Source organism: Amphiura filiformis, chromosome 5 (genome assembly GCF_039555335.1).
Source record: "Amphiura filiformis chromosome 5, Afil_fr2py, whole genome shotgun sequence".
In the NCBI taxonomy this organism is placed as follows: Eukaryota; Metazoa; Echinodermata; class Ophiuroidea; order Amphilepidida; family Amphiuridae; genus Amphiura; species Amphiura filiformis.
In genome coordinates, this window is record NC_092632.1 from 23775880 (window position 1) to 23796275 (window position 20396).

General features: G+C 36.1%; 1 protein-coding gene across 2 annotated transcripts; it reads left to right on the forward strand.

Annotated features, from left to right (window-relative positions):
* Positions 1-133: 133 nt before the first annotated feature.
* Positions 134-15560, forward strand: LOC140152826 (radial spoke head protein 4 homolog A-like). Of its 2 annotated transcripts, XM_072175340.1 has the most exons (14): positions 134-198; positions 530-772; positions 2859-2920; positions 3500-3627; positions 4132-4230; positions 4767-4943; positions 6612-6666; positions 7303-7416; positions 8490-8587; positions 9591-9732; positions 10770-10879; positions 11446-11587; positions 12316-12433; positions 14502-15560. In XM_072175340.1, exons 2-14 carry the CDS (start codon positions 684-686, stop codon positions 14728-14730), a joined length of 1563 nt encoding a protein of 520 aa, XP_072031441.1. In that variant the 5' UTR covers positions 134-198; positions 530-683; the 3' UTR covers positions 14731-15560. The 2 variants fall into 2 exon arrangements, with proteins under 2 accessions (XP_072031441.1, XP_072031440.1); XM_072175339.1 differs by having other exon boundaries at positions 146-772.
* The last annotated feature ends 4836 nt before the right edge of the window (positions 15561-20396 follow it).

Here is a 20396-nt window from a genome sequence, read left to right on the forward strand (position 1 = left end):
CAATTAAATATTTATATAGAATAAAATGATAAATTCATCTAAATCATTGTTGAAAAAGCATCGAATTCTTGACATTTTTTTGTCAAACATGTGCACATTTTTTGCTACGTCACCAATTATTGGGTATTTATGTATCGGAGCGACACGCGCAGTCCTTAGCAACGTTCTGTCATTGGCAAAAAGAAGTCTCTGCTGAAAGTATAATCGGAATTAATTGTGTCTTTTGTCAATTTTCGCATAAATTTTGTATTGTTTCTCACTAATACCGTGTTGGAGTTATTGTACCACATCATCGCATTAATTTCATTCCACCTTTTGTTCATCATTCGCAGTTTTTTTGACACTATTTAGTTGTTGGATTTTTCTGTTGAGTTTACCATAGCAATACCATGTTTGCAGTTTTAATTTGGCCTACATTTTGAACAGTGCTCAATTAAGTTGCTTATTTATTTTGGTCTGTGTGGTCACAAGACCGCAACAAACATTTTAACACCTGTTTCCACCATTAACAAATACTAATGTCGTCTAGCCCTACCGCTGCAGCAGGAGATCAATCTTCGGCTCCAGCTGTCACTGAAGAGCAGCCACAAAATAACCAAGTTGCAGCTGATGCTGAGCAGCAGCAAGCAGGAACACCAAAACCTGTCACACCATCAAATGTAGGATCACCACTGCCACCAAATATGGCATTGAATATCACACCAAAACAAGAGGAATTTACAAATGCCAAGGCTTTTCTGCTCAAAGTCAGCAACAAGTCAAATTTGAATCTGTAAGTTTAAAAGAAAATGAGTGAATTTTAAAACTATATCAAATTCAATATTTCTTGGTCAAACTGGAACACTGTGAACGTTAGTGGCTCCGCGATAAAAGCACACGAATATAGCGTGGTACAGACATGACAGAAGAAAGTATACATGTGTGCTTTACACTGCGTACACGCTTATAGAAAAATTAATAAATTTGTGTACATCGTGGAACATTCAACTACGCTTGTTACTCCGCGACTAATCATGCTAATACACAAGCGTACAGCGCTACTCTATGCGTCCATATTGCGAGGTTATCTGCGTACAACAGCTTACTACGCACAGTCACGCAAAGACTTTTAAAGAGTATGTTCCACGATGTACACGAATTAAGTAATTTTTCTACACTACATTGACGCAACGCGCATGTTCCAGTTTGGCCAAGAAATACTTAATTTGATTATACATCGACACCCTCTTCCCTGTGGTGTGTGCTAATGCAGCGTTAACAAGGAAGTGGAGGTGATCCTGTCTTTTGGACCACCCTTATAAGGACTATAGAAAAATTATCAAATTCATGTACATCGACCGTGGAACATACTCTTTGTGTGGCTGTGCATAGTAAGCAGTTGTACGCAGATAGCCTCGCTAATATGGACGCAGAGAGTAGCGTTATGCTGTGGCGTGTAGTTAGCATGATTAGTCGCGGAGTAACAAGCGTAGTTGAATGTTCCACGATGTACACAAATTTAATATTTTTTCTATAACATATTAGGTGGATGCGCCTTTGGATAATTATAATTATTTTGATTTTCACCCGGGTAAGCCGGGTGGAAAATAAATATCCAAAGCTAATGCTAAATATGGCGCCTCCTCCTAATGATTTTACTTTTGCATCAAGGACACAAGGTTTAGTTTTGCATGATCAGGGTTAAACAGTTGTCAAACACTTTGGTGTCAAGGTTTAATGAATTGGAGGGAGGTCAGGGCTTCGATAAATGAGGGAAAAGGGTGAAAAACAAGGACAAAACAACTTTTTGAAAACAGGTAAAATTTGAATAGTTTGTGTCTCGAAGAACAATAAAAAAAATTCGGAAAAACAAGAAACAAGAAACCTTTATCAGATGAGTGGAAAGTGGCAGAGAATTTGAGAAATGAGGGAATGTTCTCACAAAATGTGATCTATGTTTTGAATGTATATGTTGGGTTTTTTAAATGGTTATTACAATACATACATGTAGCAGGTCACCACCATGTTCAGCGACTTGTGTGACTTCTTCAACTTCGTTACTGTCTTAATCCTTGCTGAGCGTGCCAATATTTTACTTGTTTAGCTTAAATAATTGGCAAGTGGTGAAAATTGTGCGCTTCAATATTGCCCCAACTTACGCTTGCTTAAATTCACATTGTGCACCAGTAACCAGTTACAAAAAGTGCAGCTATTGGTACTAGTATAACCTGTTAGAAATTCCTGTTTTATGAGGTGCACTGCGTCTATTGTGTATTCATGAAATCTTGCCGCCAGATGGAGCTGGATTGATGCATGTTAATACGTTTAACGCACATGACATTTTTACTGATACATTAAACAATCGAGAAAATAACCAGAATAGCCCATCCCTAGTTTTTAATATATTATGATGGAAAGCTTAAAAGTCAAATGAGTACAATGTTCATAACACAGTACGTACATGTACATGGTGTGCAGGACGGTTATACACACACCAACGGAGTGACACGCATTGCATGATTGGTGACCTCGGCGCTTGTGGTAAATTTCAATTTTCTTTGCTTTACCTCGGCTGTTAATGAAAATGAAATAACGGTACTATCTATTTTTTATGGAAATGTTACAATATCATGGCTATATGCTAATGTTATTGGATCCTGGATGTGTTCACCTTTACTCCTGGAAGAATTTTGACTGGGGTGAATGTTGGGCCAATGTCTGTGGTTGGGCCTACGTTGTTGTGTCAACCTTAAAATGATGGTCGAGCCAATGTAGCCAACCAACCCACTCTGTCACTTCAATCTCAAGAGGCGTACATTCTTGTATGTGAATTAATGATTCATCCCTAAATTTTCGATGATTGTTCCCTCATATCTCAGGTATGATCACCTTAGCAGAGTCTTGACAAAGGTTTTGGATGAACGACCAGAAAATGTTGTCGGTAAGTCTTAACACAGTTTGTCAGGTCAAACCCCCACCCGTTTTATTTTTCCCCTACACACTTTTGAGGAATGTCAACATGGATCGGATTCGGAATCGGCAATGACAATTGTGTAGCACTGTTTGCTACGCAAACATATGTCTTTATTTTGTCCACGCTGTTAGTATCATCAAACCAAGAGTTTCTTGATTCCCAATAATCGTCACACTCACACTTGGATTTCACTTTCAGAAATTCTTTTTGACTATCATAAATTTTACCCAAGTGTCAAGCTACCTTTGGAAAAAAATCCTAACGGCATTACTGACACTGCACTGTAATTGCAGGGCTTGAACCAGGTTCTACCTTAGTAAAAAGTAGAGCCCAGTTGAGATGGATTTTGTGTGAACCAGGTGGGGAACCGGGAGCTACTTAATATGACCAACTAAGAGTCAAAAAGAACTGTATATTGTATTGTGGGAAGGGTGGTCTCAATTGTTACAGAAAAACTCACAGGTTTTAGCAGGATTTCTACCAAGAAGATTCTCAATAATTTGGTATGGTATGACAAATGCTAACATGTTTTTCCTTTGTGCACAGATGTGTTTGAAGATATTAGCAAAGATGTCAAGAGATCTAAGTTCACATCAAATGTTGATACACTCCTTGATAAGGTGGATAAAACTACAGAAGTACAACTTGCTGAATCACAAAGGGCACTCTTTGAGGTATGTAGAGAAGTCATACAGTTTAATCTTATATTCAGATTCACGGTACCGTATCAAAATGATTGTAACCTGTTGGTTTTCAGTATTAATGGAGAAGAGTCAGGAGACTGTCACATCAAAATGCAACATAACATGTACTGAATTTGTAGATAAATATTACAATATCTTAAATCTATAAACTCTAGCAATATCTAGACTCAAATATCGCTATGTTCAGAGTTCTGGTAGGCTCTGTGATCGCGGATGCATGCCTTGAACGTGATGTACATGTATGCACAACATGTGGCGGCCATACATGACTCAATAGAATCCCTGTTGTACATGCAAAAGATCATAGAATAAGTTCTTGGATGCCAAACATGTCACTAAGTGGTATGCATTTATCAAAGGTAAAAAGGAGACAATTTGGTATTTTCACTTCATCAGCTTTCACTCATAGTTTATAAACCATTGGTGAGTTAACAGTAGTGCAATATAACTAACGGTACAAATTGTGTCTAACAGAGAACCCAAGAAGATGCTGAACATGAAGGTGGTGAAGAGGAAGTAGAAACACCACTGCCAAACCTACCAGAACTGATGTATTACTTTGAACAAGCAGGGGTAAGTAGAAACACCACTGCCAAACCTACCAGAACTGATGTATTACTTTGAACAAGCAGGGGTAAGTTGATCAGTGCAGTCATGTTTACTTGGGGAGTGTAACACACCTTTACCCACCATGCTGCAATAAGGTGGTAATAGTATACATTCATGGTAAATCATTATGAGGCATCCAACTCAGCATTCAATGCACAGGTTAGGCTGTGGAATCTCGACTGGCTTAGGAGGCCTCACAGAGCAAAAAAAAAGTAGCCAATCCGAACACATGAAAAACAAATGCAAACATCTGTCACAACTTCCTATCCAAGCTTCGAAAATTTGCTGATAATGCCCCATTTATAGTAGAGTTAATTAAGTAAGGATTTTACACAAAGTTGTAGACCTGAATCAAAACAGTTTTTCTAAATTGCAATCTGTTGCTTCCAACTATTAGTGAAAGAAATTCATCTAGTACTAATATAAAAAAGAAAACTTTATTTACACCCCTGTGACTGTTCATAATCATAATCTGTATAAATGTCATTGGATTCCAACAGATTGGTATGGGGCGTGAAGAGATGATGAGAATTTTCCTAGCACTCAAACAACTAGTAGACAATTATCCTCTCCAGATGTGTAGGTTTTGGGGCAAATTTCTTGGCTCAGAGAAGAACTACATCGTTGCAGAAGTAGAGTACAGAGAAGGAGAAGAAGAGGAGGAGGAAGAAGAAGAGGTAAATCTGGTTCTTATTTGGCTGTTCCATTTAAAATACACACTACCTCTATGGACGATGTTGGAAATATCTTCCACAGAGAAACATGAATTTTAAATGCAATTAACACATTAGGCAGCTTCATTTGAATTTTGTATACCCTCTGAGAAAGATCTTCCACAGAGGAAGGGTGAGTTTTAAATAAGAATTGGTTAATGTGATAATTCTATTTGAAATTCATACACCCATCTGTGGAAGATATTTCCAAAATCTTCCACAGATTTTAAATGGATTAGATAAAAGAATGTGAAAAGACTGCATGTTTTATCATCATTTGTAAAAACAAAACAATTTACAGTAATTGGGTATGTTCTTACTATAAATCATTAGAATGAGTGCATCCAGTTTTCATTAGTACTTCGTAGTATAAATTTGAGCTTCTCAATGAAGATTGCATATTTTTTCTATACAATCAATCAGATAATCATAAAGTGTTGTTCAAAATGATTAACTTGATATAACAAACGTGGATGTTTTAAAGGAAAAGGAAAAACTGGACTCAAACTCTTTTGATGAAGTCCCCTTACCCCTGCCCAATATTAATGACAAGTTATTGTGCACTCAGTATCACTGACAAGAAGCCACTTCCTTTCCCTTGGTACTGAAAAACAGAATAGAGCCTCTGGCATATATTTTGGTTTTAAAATCACCAATACTTAATGTTGATATGTTTTCTTATTACTGTTTCCTTCATCTGACACTACATAATGTATTCAGTACATGGAGAGTGCATTTGATTATAATATTGTAAGTACTTCTTATATACTGTGATCAGCTTTAATTTCATTTTGGTTCATCCCATCTCAGGCACACAGTCATCTTTTTACAAATGTGTATTGTCTTCTGCTATATTTATTTATATTTATGTTGTGCTTTGTATTCTAAATTTGCAATGACTTTATGTAAGGCCTTCCTATTTTGGATACATCAAAGTCCAGTATTACATAATACCCCCACCCCCACCCCCGATTACCCAGTAGTACATGTACTTAGGTATTTGTTACCTCTGAATCAAAGTTAACAACCCGCTTCTTTAATAATGTACAATCATCTGAATCTGAAACAAACCCTTCCTGAAGTTTTTTGTTTGTGACCCCTTTGAAGCAGAACCAGCCATTGAGTATTCCTTATGTCTGACCCTTGTCACCACCTTGATTTTTGTTCCTTCCCTTATTATTTTGCATTTGAGACTTAACCTAGTGCGATGTAGTTAACAAGAAGAAAATCAAAGCTCTGTAAATTATTGCCCTAAACGTATAAGCAAGAAAAAATCCTTACCTGTACATCAATACCACAGTTATTCATGTCACCAAAATGTTTTTGAAAAATTATGCAGCCTACAATGCTCCATCACCTTATTTAATCCTAGCTTGTGCATTTTAGTTGCATCAACATGAACTCATCTGTATTAAAGACAAACTTTTAGTACAATGATAACCATTGTAATAGGGAGTAGCCTATAGTTTTGTACCAGAATTTTCATGTCACATGCTCATCAAATGTTAAGCTGATTCTTAAAGCTGGTTGCAGGAATTTCACTGGATAAAGAGTCCAAGAAACATCCTTTGGGGTTACATTGCTAGCTTGTGGTATATTACTGGTACTTACTACATATATTTCTATTTCCAGGAGCATGATGCTGAAGCTGAACAGGAAACAGAAAATGATGATGAAGGTGAAGGAGGTACGTATAATAGGATTGCATGTGGTAGAAACCTTGTTTATGCAAAATTAGTTGAATTTTGAAAAGTATATCTGGATTGTTCAAAGCTGTTTTTTGCATAAGGCTTGAACTGTTATGGACCTTTTAAGGAAGATTTGTCCTAAAACACATACCATATAGGGCCATCAACTGTGTTGTTTTACAAAAAACACAGATCATGCCGGACCATCAAATCATATTCAACCAATCAAAGTTTTCCAATCAGCTACTGGAAAGGTCTATTGCTGAAAAAGTCAGATGTGATCCTATATGAATTCTTCTTGAAGTAATCCTGACCATCCACATCTATGCATCATATTTGTGGACAATCAATCCTCTGTGCATGTTTGGTGCTGTCATGCATTTATGCTTTGATTGATGAGTCATTGTTTCAAATTATTATTTATCATTTTCAGTTAAAACTGATGACTATTTATTCATCTGATGAATGATCATTGTATCAGGAAATTTGATCTTACCTACCAGTACCTTATGAATCAATTATGGCAATGAAACAGGATGAAATATAATGCCAAAATAAACATTATATAAATACATTTATATGGAGATGTAATGGAGTGGAATGAAAGTGAGTTTGTTTTATTTTTGAATTGACAGAAGAAGCAGAGGAAGATGACACACCTAAACCAGATTTCAAGCCACCTCCAGTCATCCCAAAAGAAGAAAATAGAACAGGTGTTAACAAGAAAACATACTTTGTCTGCAATGAACGTAAGTTGACTCGCTTTTTGTGGCTTTCTTCAGAGAAAATCTGACATGGGCGCTGTTTATCACATATTTCTGAGTCTTGTGTATGAAAATAACTTTTCCTGACATGAAATGTGTATTGTACTGAGCTTGTGTTATTTTATCATATTATGCAAAAGTATGTGCATGCAGTTGTTGAAACTAAGAATTGTGTATGGGAGTACATCAAGCAGGTGAGGGAGGGGTACAATTAATCTGGATTTTATACAAGGGACAACATTTATTTTTCACGGGGTTGTTTGATTTGTTGGGGGGTTTCCCCAAATAATTTGTTTGGTAGGGAAGAAAGGACAAGCCCAATGCTTTCTTGTGTCAAATGTGGGATGAAGATTAGGATCAGAATACCTTAAGGTGGTACTACACCCCTGGCAAATATTTTGCCTATTTTTGCATTTTTCTCAAAAATGATAGCGTATTGGTGACAAGTAAGATATGAATATTATAGGGGCAAGGATTACGACTACTGCACTGGAAATTTTATTTCAGCACAGACAACAGTTGTGGAGTTACAGTCAAAAATGAGGGAAAACCAATATTTGATCAATAAATCAATAACTACTTGCCTTGACTTGCTGAATTTCCAGTGCAGTAGTTGTAGTCCTTGCCCCTATAATATACATATCTTACTTGTCACCAACGCACTATAATTTTTGAGAAAAATGCAATAATAGGCAAAAAAATGGCCAGGGGTGTAGTACCACCTTAATGGTCTATTCCAGTTGATATCCATACACCTATGGAAAACTTTACCTTGATTTCAAACATAGGGGGTGTAGATTTCAAATGGAGTCACATTTAGACAATGCCATCTGAAATTCACACTCCTGTGTGGAAGGTTAAGGTCATGTATTCCATAGGGGGTGTATGGATTATAGCTGGAATAGTCCAAATAGGAAAGTGTGTGAAGTGTTTTCCAAAGCTATTTTGATTTGGTTCAGACAAAAGTCTTGTAATTTATGAGATTGTTTCTTTAGATAACCGATGAGTGTTTTAGCAATGTTTTCTAATGATAACAAAATGTATAATTTTTTTGATAGCTGGACAGCCCTGGCAGAAATTGCCCCCATGTACACCTGCACAGCTGGGCGGTGCAAGGCAGATCAAGAAATTCATGACAGGCAGACTAGATGCACCGGTGAGTAAACCTTTTTTCGTACTATTTTATTGAGCCTTTTCTTTTACCTAGCATGATATATTTGTTTTGACTCCAAGTGAAGGAGATGTAAGATCTAAGAGAAGTTTTTTTGAATGGTTTGTAGTGTTGAATCTTGCACATGTTGCCAAAGTCATCCATCTGTACCGAGTCTGATAAAATAATAGTTTTGCCAGCCCATAAGGCATTTTATTCTAGAAATTCAGGAAACCTTTTTTGTGAGCATGCTGTGATATTTTCACCAAAAGATCCTAACTTAAATTTCGCCAAATTGAATATTTAAATTGTGAAATTTACCATGAAAATCATCAAATTTTGAGAAATTTCAGTTGCTATCAAAAGGTCCTATTGTTATTAGTTGATTTAAATCAAACAAAAAATATGATCTAAATACCTGTTATCTTACTATAAATAGGCTAATGTTGTGGGGGTGCGTGCGGGTATGAAAGTTAAAGGCTCCGTCAGTTTCGATCCAAATGTCGCCAAATTCATACGGGACCGTCATCGAGGCATATACCGAGAGGGTAATGCGAAAATGTGGTTGAAAACGGTCAAGAATTGGATGCAAAAACAGTGAAAATAGGGGTAAAAACGGGGTTTTTGGCAGATTTGGTGTGCATTTTCAGCATTTTTGGTGTAACTTAGGGTTGCACTATTCACAAAACTGGTTTAGAGATGGGTGTATTTTTCAAAAAAGTGCAGATTTTTCATCAAAATGTTTGAAAATTTGATCCAGATTAGCAAAACAATTTTAGAATTGGTCTAATTTACTGTAATTTTGAACAAAAATAATGGAAAATTATTATAGTTTTTGTCAAAATTTTGTATTTTGTGGGGGTATGGTTTTGAAATCCCAACCACAAAGCCCAACCCAAACCAAAATTGAGAACCTGGTGTCAGATTTCTGGATGAATGATCTACACTATATTCATCAATGTTGCCTGTTGTTTTTGATATCCAACACTATAATTTTGAATTGTTTCAGATTGTAAGCTACCCACCATTCCCAGGCAATGAAGCCAACTATCTGCGCTGCCAGATTGGACGCATCTCTGCTGGTACACAGATCAGTCCTCTTGGCTACTTCCAGTTTGATGAGGAGGAGGAAGAAGAGGAAGAGGAAGGAAGTAAGTATATACAAAAATATCTATCCAAATGTGAACACTTTACCATGAACTGTTTTTTTCCTGCAAAGTGTGAACTCACCCATCACCTCTAAGTGGGGAAGTTATGTGTTTTTATGCTATTTTTTGATCAAGTAACACATAAGAAGCGTACTTGGAGATCCATGGGTCAAATTCAAGAATTCAGTTTTGTACTTCTTTTATCATGATACTTAAGTTGGTAATGAAGGTGCTGCTATACCATTTTTCACCATGATGTGGCAGTGACGTCAGTGCAAATTTCATTGGGCGCAGCTTCAAGTAGCTAGTGGATGCTCAAAGTGCTGGTGTACGCACGCATGCGCTTAAAGACGCCGCATAGATACGAGGGGGTATCAAAAGTTTTAGAAATCGCCCAGAAGTGAAAGAGCTATATCAATGAAATTTTGTCAGTGCAATCACTGATCCTTATGTACATTATTGTAACCTGCTGCCCCAGTTACTGCGCATAAACTGCAAGATTGAGAAAATTGCAGCAAGCAGCATTATTAAGATCCTGCTTTTGAAGGGTTGCAGTGCCTAGAAAATTGATGATGAAATGAAAGTTATCTTCGGTAGTGATTGTGATATGTCACTGTCGCTTTTTGAAAAAGGAATTTTTATTTCATCACAGATTTTCTGGGCACTGTAACCCTTAAAATGGAACTTAATCGTCCTGCATGCCTCAATTTTCTCCATTTTGCTGGTTATGCGGTTACATAGGCAGGTAGTGACATCTAGCTCCTGTAAAAAAAGTAAACATACTTATGAGACCATTTTTGCACCATAGTGTACATAAGGACCAGTGATTGCACTGACAAAATTTCATTGATATAGCTCTTTCACTTCTGGGCGATTTCTAAAACTTGTTGATACCCCCTCGTACGTGCATGAAATAGCTGCCTCAGCGCGTTGATGTCACTGCCACATCAGGGTGAAACATTTTCAGAAGAATGAGAAAATAGTGTCATATTTCCTCTATTGTTGTCATACACTAATTTAATGTGTACTGCTTGTTTCAGCTCGTGATACTTTCATTGATAACCCTGACTTTGAGGGCATTCCAGTCAAGGACTTAGTTGATCCATCTCTCTCCAACTGGGTACATCACGTGCAGCATATTCTACCACAGGTAGGTTGTATAGTCCAATTCTAATCAGTTTGCTGCTGGTAGCAGTCACAACAAGTGTAGCGGTTTTTTGATGAGATTTTTTTATGTCTACAGCCATTAGCTTCCATTGCTTGATCCAAATTGCCAATATATCGGTCAGAACATGCCTAGAAGTTACTAGCCCCGGCATCAAATCACTATATCAGGGCAACTTCAGTGCAGTCGCTATTATAGCCATAACTAAATACTTGCAGCGTTGTACATATGACTGCAGCTTGATCAATACCAATTATTCTGCCAGTTGCTGTAACAGCTAGTATGAATTAGATGCATGTAAAAATAAACATCTGCAAGTTCAGATAGGGTAATGCATTTGCACCTTGGAAATATGTACGCCCCGCATACTTTTGTCACATAGCCTTACTAGAAATGTTAATGTAATTTGTGATTTTAAAATTAAAGTGATTTTTGAAAAGAGTAATACATGTATATGTGCCCATGTCAAACATTTAAAAGTAATTAGAAAAAGGTGTAGAAGTATGTAATATTGATGTAAATTAAATCTGTTTAATTTGTGCCATTGGTAGGGTCGTTGTACATGGTTCAATCCAGTTCAGCAGCAAGAAGATGACTTTGAAGATGAAGAGGAAGAGGAAGACAGGGAGGAACCAGATGAGCCAGAACCAGAGGTTGGTCCTCCCTTACTGACTCCCATCTCAGAAGATATGGGTAAGTATCACAGCCAGCCCTGCCTGGGGAAAAATTTACAAGATATGTGTTGATTCTCACTATAAGGCACATTTATCCTTGTACCATGAAAATGTGACTATCTATATGCATGTATGTTGAAGTTCTCCCATATATAAGTGATAATTTATTGTTTCAAATTTATGGTAAAGAATATTTTTTTGTTTTTTGTTGTTGAAAAAAAAACCACCCCATCTCTAGTCTAAACCAGTTTTTTTAAACGTGGGACCCAAAGTTATACCAAAAAGCCTGAAAATGCACCCAAATTTGACGTACATCCCTGTACCACCTTCCAACTAAGAACCACGTGGCCAATGTATACTACCGTGGTGCACGTCTCAGTCTTATTCAGATTGTGAATATTCAAACCTCAGGACAGACGAGGACAGTCATCAGGGCATAACAACTGACACTAACTGACTGCAAATGACATGTACAAGTTTGAAAATCATAAATAATTTGGATATTTTTGGGTCTTTTTGTTGTTGTCAAATTTGGTATATTTAGAGGTATGCTTTAGAATCCCAGCCGCACATTCCTAGCCAAGCCAAAAATCAAAAACCCACAGAATACAATGGTGCTTGATGATGTGCACTAAATGAAAGGTGCTTAACACAAATTAAGTAAATGAATTCTGTCTTGCAATGGCTGCTCATTTCTATTGTTTATGTACCATTGATATTTTAACATTTTGTTCCTATCAATAACAGAAATTGAGAATATACCCCCATGGAGTGCCAGAATGTCTTCAACATTGGTTCCTCAGTATGCTATTGCTGTAATCCAATCCAATCTGTGGCCGGGAGCATTTGCCTTTGGAACAGAGAAGTAAGTCATTCAAGTTAACATTATTTTGAAATTATGGTCTGGACAATCCATTGCAAAGATACAGCCTTCTAAAGATTCAAAAAATTGGCATGTTTTACCCCATTTGGGGGGAAAATCATGATTTTGTCATAAATTTGCATATTAATGAAGCAATAATAGTGGGAATACAACTAAAGAAGGCATGAGATGTATTGTTATTTGTTTATTTATTAGTGTCATTTTATCTAAATATTAAAAACCCAGGGTCAAAATTGCTATATTTTCTACTTTACAACACTTAAAAAAGAGTTGAAATCGCAAAAATAACACTTTTGGAGGTACTTTAAAAGGTAAATCTATGTGATTTTTAGCATTGAGGGCGTTCTGAGGATCAAGATTGTAAAAATCAATACAGCATATTTGTACATCTTGGGAAAATAGTTTTATTTGATGACAAAAAATTAGTTTTTCATGTGTGATCGCACAAAAATGCTGTATGGACCTTTAATACGAGGAAAATATTTTCTATTAACTTAGGTGGTCAGGTTTGCACAGAAGTTAATGGAAAACAAAACAGGGAATTGAAAATGCCGTTTAGTTTTCTAATTGCTGCAGATTCTGTTGCATTTCTACCACAGTAGCATAGCATTGTGGCCACCCTACTCATAGGTCACTCTATTTGGCAATTTCAGCCTAAAAAGTGCCATTTTTTGCACTCTTCACATGGATTTCTCCTACTTTTGCACCATAGGGCCCCTTCTCATTTTCAGCTTCAATATGCAAAAATGTTCATGCGCAACTAATTCTGTCACCAAAAGGTACTGGATTCACTATACTTCAAGAAATTTTTCCACCCCTCCTAATGTCATAATTTCATAAAGAAATCTATGTCACTGTTAATAAAGAACAAGTCACAAGCAGGGCTCACATCTAAATGGTTAACAGTAACACCTAACTGTTACGTGTATTATCGTCAATCACCTTCTTTTTCGGATTTATTGTAACATTATTTCAGGAAAAAGATTGGGCTTGTAAAACTTATGTTGGGCCTGACACACCGACTCGCTAGTACCAAAAAAAGTTAAGGTCCAGCCCTGACTGTAATGGATGCAATCATCAAATGCAATACCTGAATCAATTGAAGTTTTGGATGAGCTTTTTTTTGTGGACATCTGGATTGACCCATACTGGAATGATAAAATTCCCTTTTAAATTTTAAAAGGTGGTGGGACTAGACCCGGTCAGTATTGATTACAATAATGTAATATTCTTCACCAGGAGTGAATAGCTTTACTAACAGTGCTATTATTACTATTCTAATTGTTTTTCCACTCACCATTTGAATATATCTGCTTTTCCAGTGCAATGTAAGTGCTTGATGTATTATATCCAGTAAATATAATGCATGAAAGTCCAGAATTTAAAGAATAATTTTGGAGACTGTGTTTGTTGTATAGTGGTTACCCTTTTCCTGCAAATAATCAATTCATTTACCGATAAGATATCATTTCATGTGTCCCTACATTTTGTTGTTATTATAATTTCATTTCATTTCCACATCAGAAGCAGATAGTCCTCTTAATGTTTTTACTAACATAGGAGCTGAGAGTTACACCTTCCATGTTGATGTTGCAAATTGAGCAGTGTGTATGTTTCAAAATTTAAGAAAAAAAGCATTTTCCAAATTTCTTTTTAATTTTGGTTAAATACCCATTGCCATCACATGTATTGCGCATTGCTTGACACAAAATGGTCTGTCCCATTATCTCCCTGTGTGTTGTAACCTGTCCCTAAGTTGATAAGCTGTCTTCACGTCTAAACAGGTGTTTAAGCTTCGTTTGTGAAACAAATTGATTCCTGTACATCAAGTGAAAACTTTTCTGTCTTGGAATAGCTCTCATTATGTTGAGTTCACTGTTCATATAACTTGAAAGTTACTCATTAAGCAACAAATCAAAAATCAAAATTGTCTGTGAAGTTTATCCAAGTTTTCCCTTTTAAGGTGTTTTTGTTTTCCTTCCTTGTTGATATAAACACTTCTATTTCAGTCTGCTAACTCACTCTGTCTTACAAATTTTCACCCATGCAGGAGGTTTGAAAATGTCTATGTTGGCACTGGCCACAAGTACTCTCCAGACAACTACAGTCCCCCACCACCACCACCAGTTCAAGAAGAGTTCCCCAGTGGACCTGAGATCACAGAGGCAGAGGATCCAACACCAGAGGAAGAAGCTGCTCTTAGGGCAGCTCAGTTGGAGGCAGAGGAAGCAGCAGAAGAGATGGAGGATCCAGAGGAGGATGACGAAGAAGACGACTAGATTTGAACTGTTTCTTGTTTTGTGTTTTCAGTGTGGAGGAAGGGTGCTGAGTAAGAGGATTTACAAGTGACATTTCCACACTCAGATTTTGGTTATATATGCCATGGTGTGACGATTAGTTAATGTGATGCAATTTGATCCAAGAAGGCCAAGTATGGCAAATAAGATCAGACCAATGAGGTAGAACCAAAGAATACTGACTTCCCCCATATTTGTGTGTCGCTGATGATGGCAAATTGTGTACCTCCGGATTATTTTGATATGCGCCCAGCAAACTGCGATTCAAAGTGCATTATTGTTAGTGTTCTGGGTGTAACGTGTTGTGCCAAACATGTGCTGTTACACTCAAGCTTGAAGTCGACAACTTTTGTTACATTTCTGGCTTTAGCTAATCCATGGGTATAAAATGTCAGATTTACCATAACATTACACACTGGCAAATTTTGAATCGGTACTCTTCAGGTCTAATCACTTTGGATCAGACAAAAATAGGGAGGAAATTTGCATGAAGCTCATAACTTCACAACCAAGTATAGAAATGTGACTGATGGTTTCCTCATTAGTGCACTTGGTACTGGGTAAGTTGGTGATGACTTTTAAAATGTCTCATTTGGACGATTGGATCAAATTATGTCACAAATAAAGTGACTTCAGAGTACAGCATGTCTGTTCAATTGTCAAGTGTTTATTGTCTGTAAAGTAGTGTCAATTGACAAACAGTGTAAACATACCTATTAGGAGGTAAATAAAAACAATGGGTAACTGCAGAGCTGATGGTACTTTTTACCAGCAATAAATCGTTTGAGCTCATATATATGCTTTGAAACCTACCAAGATGTTTTGATACTTATTTTATTATACACATAGACGTTTCGTTTGTATAAATGGAACACTGAAGTGATTTAAGAAGTAAAACCTGAATTATTTCAGTAGATCATTAAGTAAGTTCTGAGTTAGGTATGCAGGTATAAAATTACTGATACATTATTCCAAGAACTGGTAAATGTGAAAATGTGATTGCTACATTGCAAAATGAAAATTTGCAAAAAGTTATGGTCCAGTGAGGATGAGCAGAACTCTGTAGTGCCTTTTTATTAACCTTTGATCCACATATGTGGGCTCCATGTGCCTTGATTTAAAACTAGTTTCAAGAACTTATACTTAAAGAATATGGGATCCAATGAAGATTTTCTCCCCATTTGTACATCTTATAAATTCTGTACATTCCTCCACCTTGTTTTACTTGCATACCAAAGCATTTGTCCTCCGTCCATTGTCTATGTTTTGTAAATATGTATCATATTAAAAACAAACCGTCCACTTAATAAGATAAGGAAGACTTGCCTTCTTTCAGTATTCAAAGATATTACCAATTATTATTCATACACATTGTTATCTTATTATTGTTAAGATAATAGATTATTTATCTAGATAACTCTTTGAGCATTGTATGTTACATAAGTACTTAATGTGATAGCATTTTGACCCAGCATATAGTAAGAAAGCCAATTTCCATTGCTAAGTTTTTACACCAATTTGCCAGAGGATTGGGTACTTCAGTTTATTCAAAAGGCTGTTTATTTTATTCTGTTATTTGTTATGCATCAGGGATTTTGATATCTCACTTTGATATTACAGTGGAAACTCGTTAAATTTTATACGAGATCGTTGGGGCCGGCGTGTAAAGCGGAGTTCGTGTTAAAAGTCAGGTGCAAAAAATGTGTCGGAAGACTGCATGGACTATGCTAAAGTCGGCACAGTGTACTGTACAAGCAAAACACTAAGTAACTATGTTTGAAACATGAACATTTTAATGTACTTCATTTCCACACTCTCTCTGTGGAAGATTACACTGTCATCTCAAATCCAGCTGCATTAAATGTTCAATCCAGTTAGACATTTTTGCTAGTAGTTATATATTTGAAACTTGTGAAATTAAGACATTTCCAGTTCAGGGAGGTATATAGCAAATTCTTTTCATCTTGGTGGGCAGCTCCATTGTTGTTGCCCATGTTGTGGAAAAGATCTCAAGTGCTATTTACCTGCCTGTTCCAGTTGGAGCTTATTTGTGTGAAATTCCAAAATCTTGCACACATTTTTCATCATGTGGATGAAAATGGCTGGATCTGGAATTCTATAAACTATTGAATTTGGTTGGAATTCCAATTCTTTCACAGTGGGAGTGAGGCTTTCAAATAGAATAGCTCATTTTGAAAGGTTAATTTTGTGTAAATTAGTACATAAGTTGCAAACCTGAACCAAGAATGTTGGTTGGTTAGTTGAACAAAATATCTAAAAAGTCTTTGTAAATACTCATTTTTATCCTGGAAGTATGAAAAAACTTAACATTCCATATCATAAAAGTTGGCTTAAGATTCACTGAGAAGTTGGACCAATATGTTCATTTATATCAAAGTTATTGTTAATATGTTTTTCATCCACAGGTGTTTATGCTTCATTTGTGAAAAAAATAAAATTACAGAAAGTATTTCAATTTTGTGGTTAAAGTTGTTGCTTAAAGACTTGCATGTCCATGATTCAGTTGATCATAAATTTATTGCAGAAATAAGTTTAGCAGAAAGAGTTTACCAGAAAAACTAAGTTTATATCACAAAAACTTATCAGGAAATGTTTTACCAATAGAATCGAAAATTTGTTTGATAGAGTGCATAGACTCTGATTCTTGACTTGATTATCACAGTATGCAAAAAACCATAAAATGCATGTTTTGGGCCCTTAAATTTGCCAAGTGTTATCTGTTTTATTTTGTAAAACAGGATAATATTTTTTAATCTGAAAAAAAATTATGGTTCTTTTTCTTAGCAAAAAAGTTTTGTTCAAATCAAGTCAAAAAAAGTAAGTTTAGTGTTTAGCAGAAAAAAGGTAATTGATTTACAAAAACTTGAACAGAAAATCGTTTTTCAGAATCATTTAAAAAAAAAGATTTTTTTAAAACAAATCCTGAAACTTTATTTTCAATGCAAGTTCTGTAAAAATCTTTATTTCATATTGGAGAACAAAACTGTTTGAAATACATGCCGTTTGAACAGCTTTGATTTTTTGATAACCTTTTTCTGGATAAAACAAAGTTTTTCATTTTGATTACTGAGCATTTTGGCTTGCCATACATAGAGTTTAGTACTAGTTGTGCCTACAAGCTGTCTTTAGCTGTAGCTAACAAAATCATAACAAAATAAACAAACATCCACATACATGTGGACTCTGAACCTCACTGCCAGTGAAAATTCTGTAACTTTGTGCTATTTTCGCCTTGTGCTATATTTCGAGGTATGCTGATTGCAGATGTATAAAGTTTTATGCAACTATAAGCTGATTCTTATGTGTGGCATAACAGATATAATATAAGCTTACTTTAGACATGTTACTACTGTTAGAAAAGCTTATTATTCAGCCATAGGTACGGTAATCAAAGACTGGGGGTATGTGACTATGTGTATGAGTCTCGACTACAGAATTAAAGCCAGAGAACCCAGACTCTATATCGCCACATATAATATTGCCATCTGACAGCTATGGAGGAAAAATTGGGGTATTTGGGTCCTTTCCGACAGTGCAGGGTAAACGAACGAAAATCTCATCTGAGCCGTTTAGGTATCGTATGTGCTCACATGACAACAATTGCCTCAAGCGAAATTCCAAGTGAATATCACCAATTTTTGCTCCATGCGTGTATCAAGATGGCAGTCGAGTTATTTGGTTTGAATTCTGTGGTCTAGACACAAAATATTCACAGACTGTTTACATTGATTAAGAAGGTCTATGGAACAAAAAACCAGGCTCACATTGTCAGTCATTTTTGCAGAAGTAAGAGTCCATAACCATCTAGCCCTAGAACTCTGGCTATAGTAACCGTTTTACATTGAAAAACTGGTAGAGCATGCGTGAATGGTACAGAAGTTGAAAGCACTTCATCAATGCTTGTTCGAACCAATTCAAATGTGTCAGATAAAACCCACTTTAGAATACACAATCGTCGGTCATTTCTAAAGATGCATTTACACACAATCGCCTTTGCTGAAAACCGAATCGCGTGCATGATCGGTGTACAAAATCGCTGTATGCTGAGCATGCACATGATTCACTATTTTGCAAAAGCAAGATTAGTGCATAAGAGTGACATGCTCAGTTAGCATTGCCGACATAACTTGCGCAGTTGGTAACGACCAGGATTCAGTTTATGGGCATAAAAGACCATATTCAGATACCGTTACTCGGCCAAACATGGCAGAGTAGGACAGATGTCCTATCTTGACAACGTTAAGGGATCTAGATTGAGCGTTTATTGCGTTTCGACAGTATTTTTTGTGGGACATGAGAGCACCTCAGACCTATCGAATTGCATTCTGAATCTGAAGCATGTCTTTCTGATATCAAATAATTTTCATTTTTGAAAATCACAATATAATACAAATTTTATGACAAATTATAAAAATTTGATATTTTTCAAATTTTGATATATATAACAGTCCTCGAAGTAAATTTTATAAATCTAATGATATATTCTTAAAGTGTATGTAGCTGGGAGGAAAAGCCGACGATCAATTGAAAATTTTGACATTTCATATTGAAGATATGGATTTTTTTCCAAAAAAGACCTAATTATTTTTGGTGTTTTGGAAAAAAAAAATCCATATCTTCAATACGAAAGGTCAAAATTTTCAATTGATCGTCGGCTTTTCATCCCACCTACATACACTTTAAGTATAAATCATCAGATTTATAAAGTTTACTTCGAGTACTGTCAAATATCAAAAATATCAATTTTTAATGATTTGCCATAAAATGTGTATTAAATTGCGAATTTCAAAAAATCAAAATTATTTGATATCAGAAAGACATTCTCCGTATTCAGAATGCAATTCGATATGTCTGATGTGCTCTAATGTCCCAAAATAAATACTGTCCAAACGTTCATACCCCAGCCCTTAATTTTCTCTCCCAGCACAGAGATACGAACAGCAAGTGTCCAATGGCCATCACTATTCATTGCGTAAAGCTGAATTTATATTTGATTGCTTTTTGCAGAAAAGTTAACCGCAGACATGCTCAGTGTGCAAATGGCCGTAACATAGCAACTTTGAATACTTAGGATGTATGCGCTTTTGCTATCTACGAAAGCGATCAAGTATAAATTCAGCTTTAGAAATGACCCACGATTGTGTTTTCACAAGTGGATTTTCAAGCTGGTTCTCGAGTGACTTGATTGACACATTATGTCTCTTCAAAATCAGCAAACATTGCTCTTGGAGATACAGAGAAGCCAATCATCAAACCTTTAACTCAACAGCAAGTTCAACATGCATTGAAAATAAAATGACAACGTGATCAGGATGTGATTCTTACCGTATGTGTAAAGTACGCCAAGATATTTTGTGCAATAGCTCAGTACACAAGCATACACTGTATGGTAGACCCCAAGATCATGCACTAACAGCAGTGCTTTAATTTAAATTGAATTTCCCCATTAATTAAAGGATGGGTGGCTGGCTAAGACGTTCGTAAAGATTCAGTTGTTGTTGGATGTTGAATCAAGCTATACACATGCAGCCCTATTTCAGTATGTTCCTACAGAAGCAGTATCTTTAGCATACAACATTGAAAGACGCTGCTTTTGTAGGAACGTGCTGATTGCATGTTGTCATTTT

What these genes read in the sequence shown, in the direction of transcription:
- LOC140152826 (XM_072175339.1), top strand. Translation starts at nt 519, where the DNA reads ATGTCGTCTAGCCCTACCGCTGCAGCAGGAGATCAATCTTCGGCTCCA. An exon ending in CACAAAGGGCACTCTTTGAG is followed by an intron (nt 3,628 to 4,131) that starts GTATGTAGAGAA and finishes TGTGTCTAACAG; the next exon opens with AGAACCCAAGAAGATGCTGA. An exon ending in TTTGCCTTTGGAACAGAGAA is followed by an intron (nt 12,434 to 14,501) that starts GTAAGTCATTCA and finishes TCACCCATGCAG; the next exon opens with GAGGTTTGAAAATGTCTATG.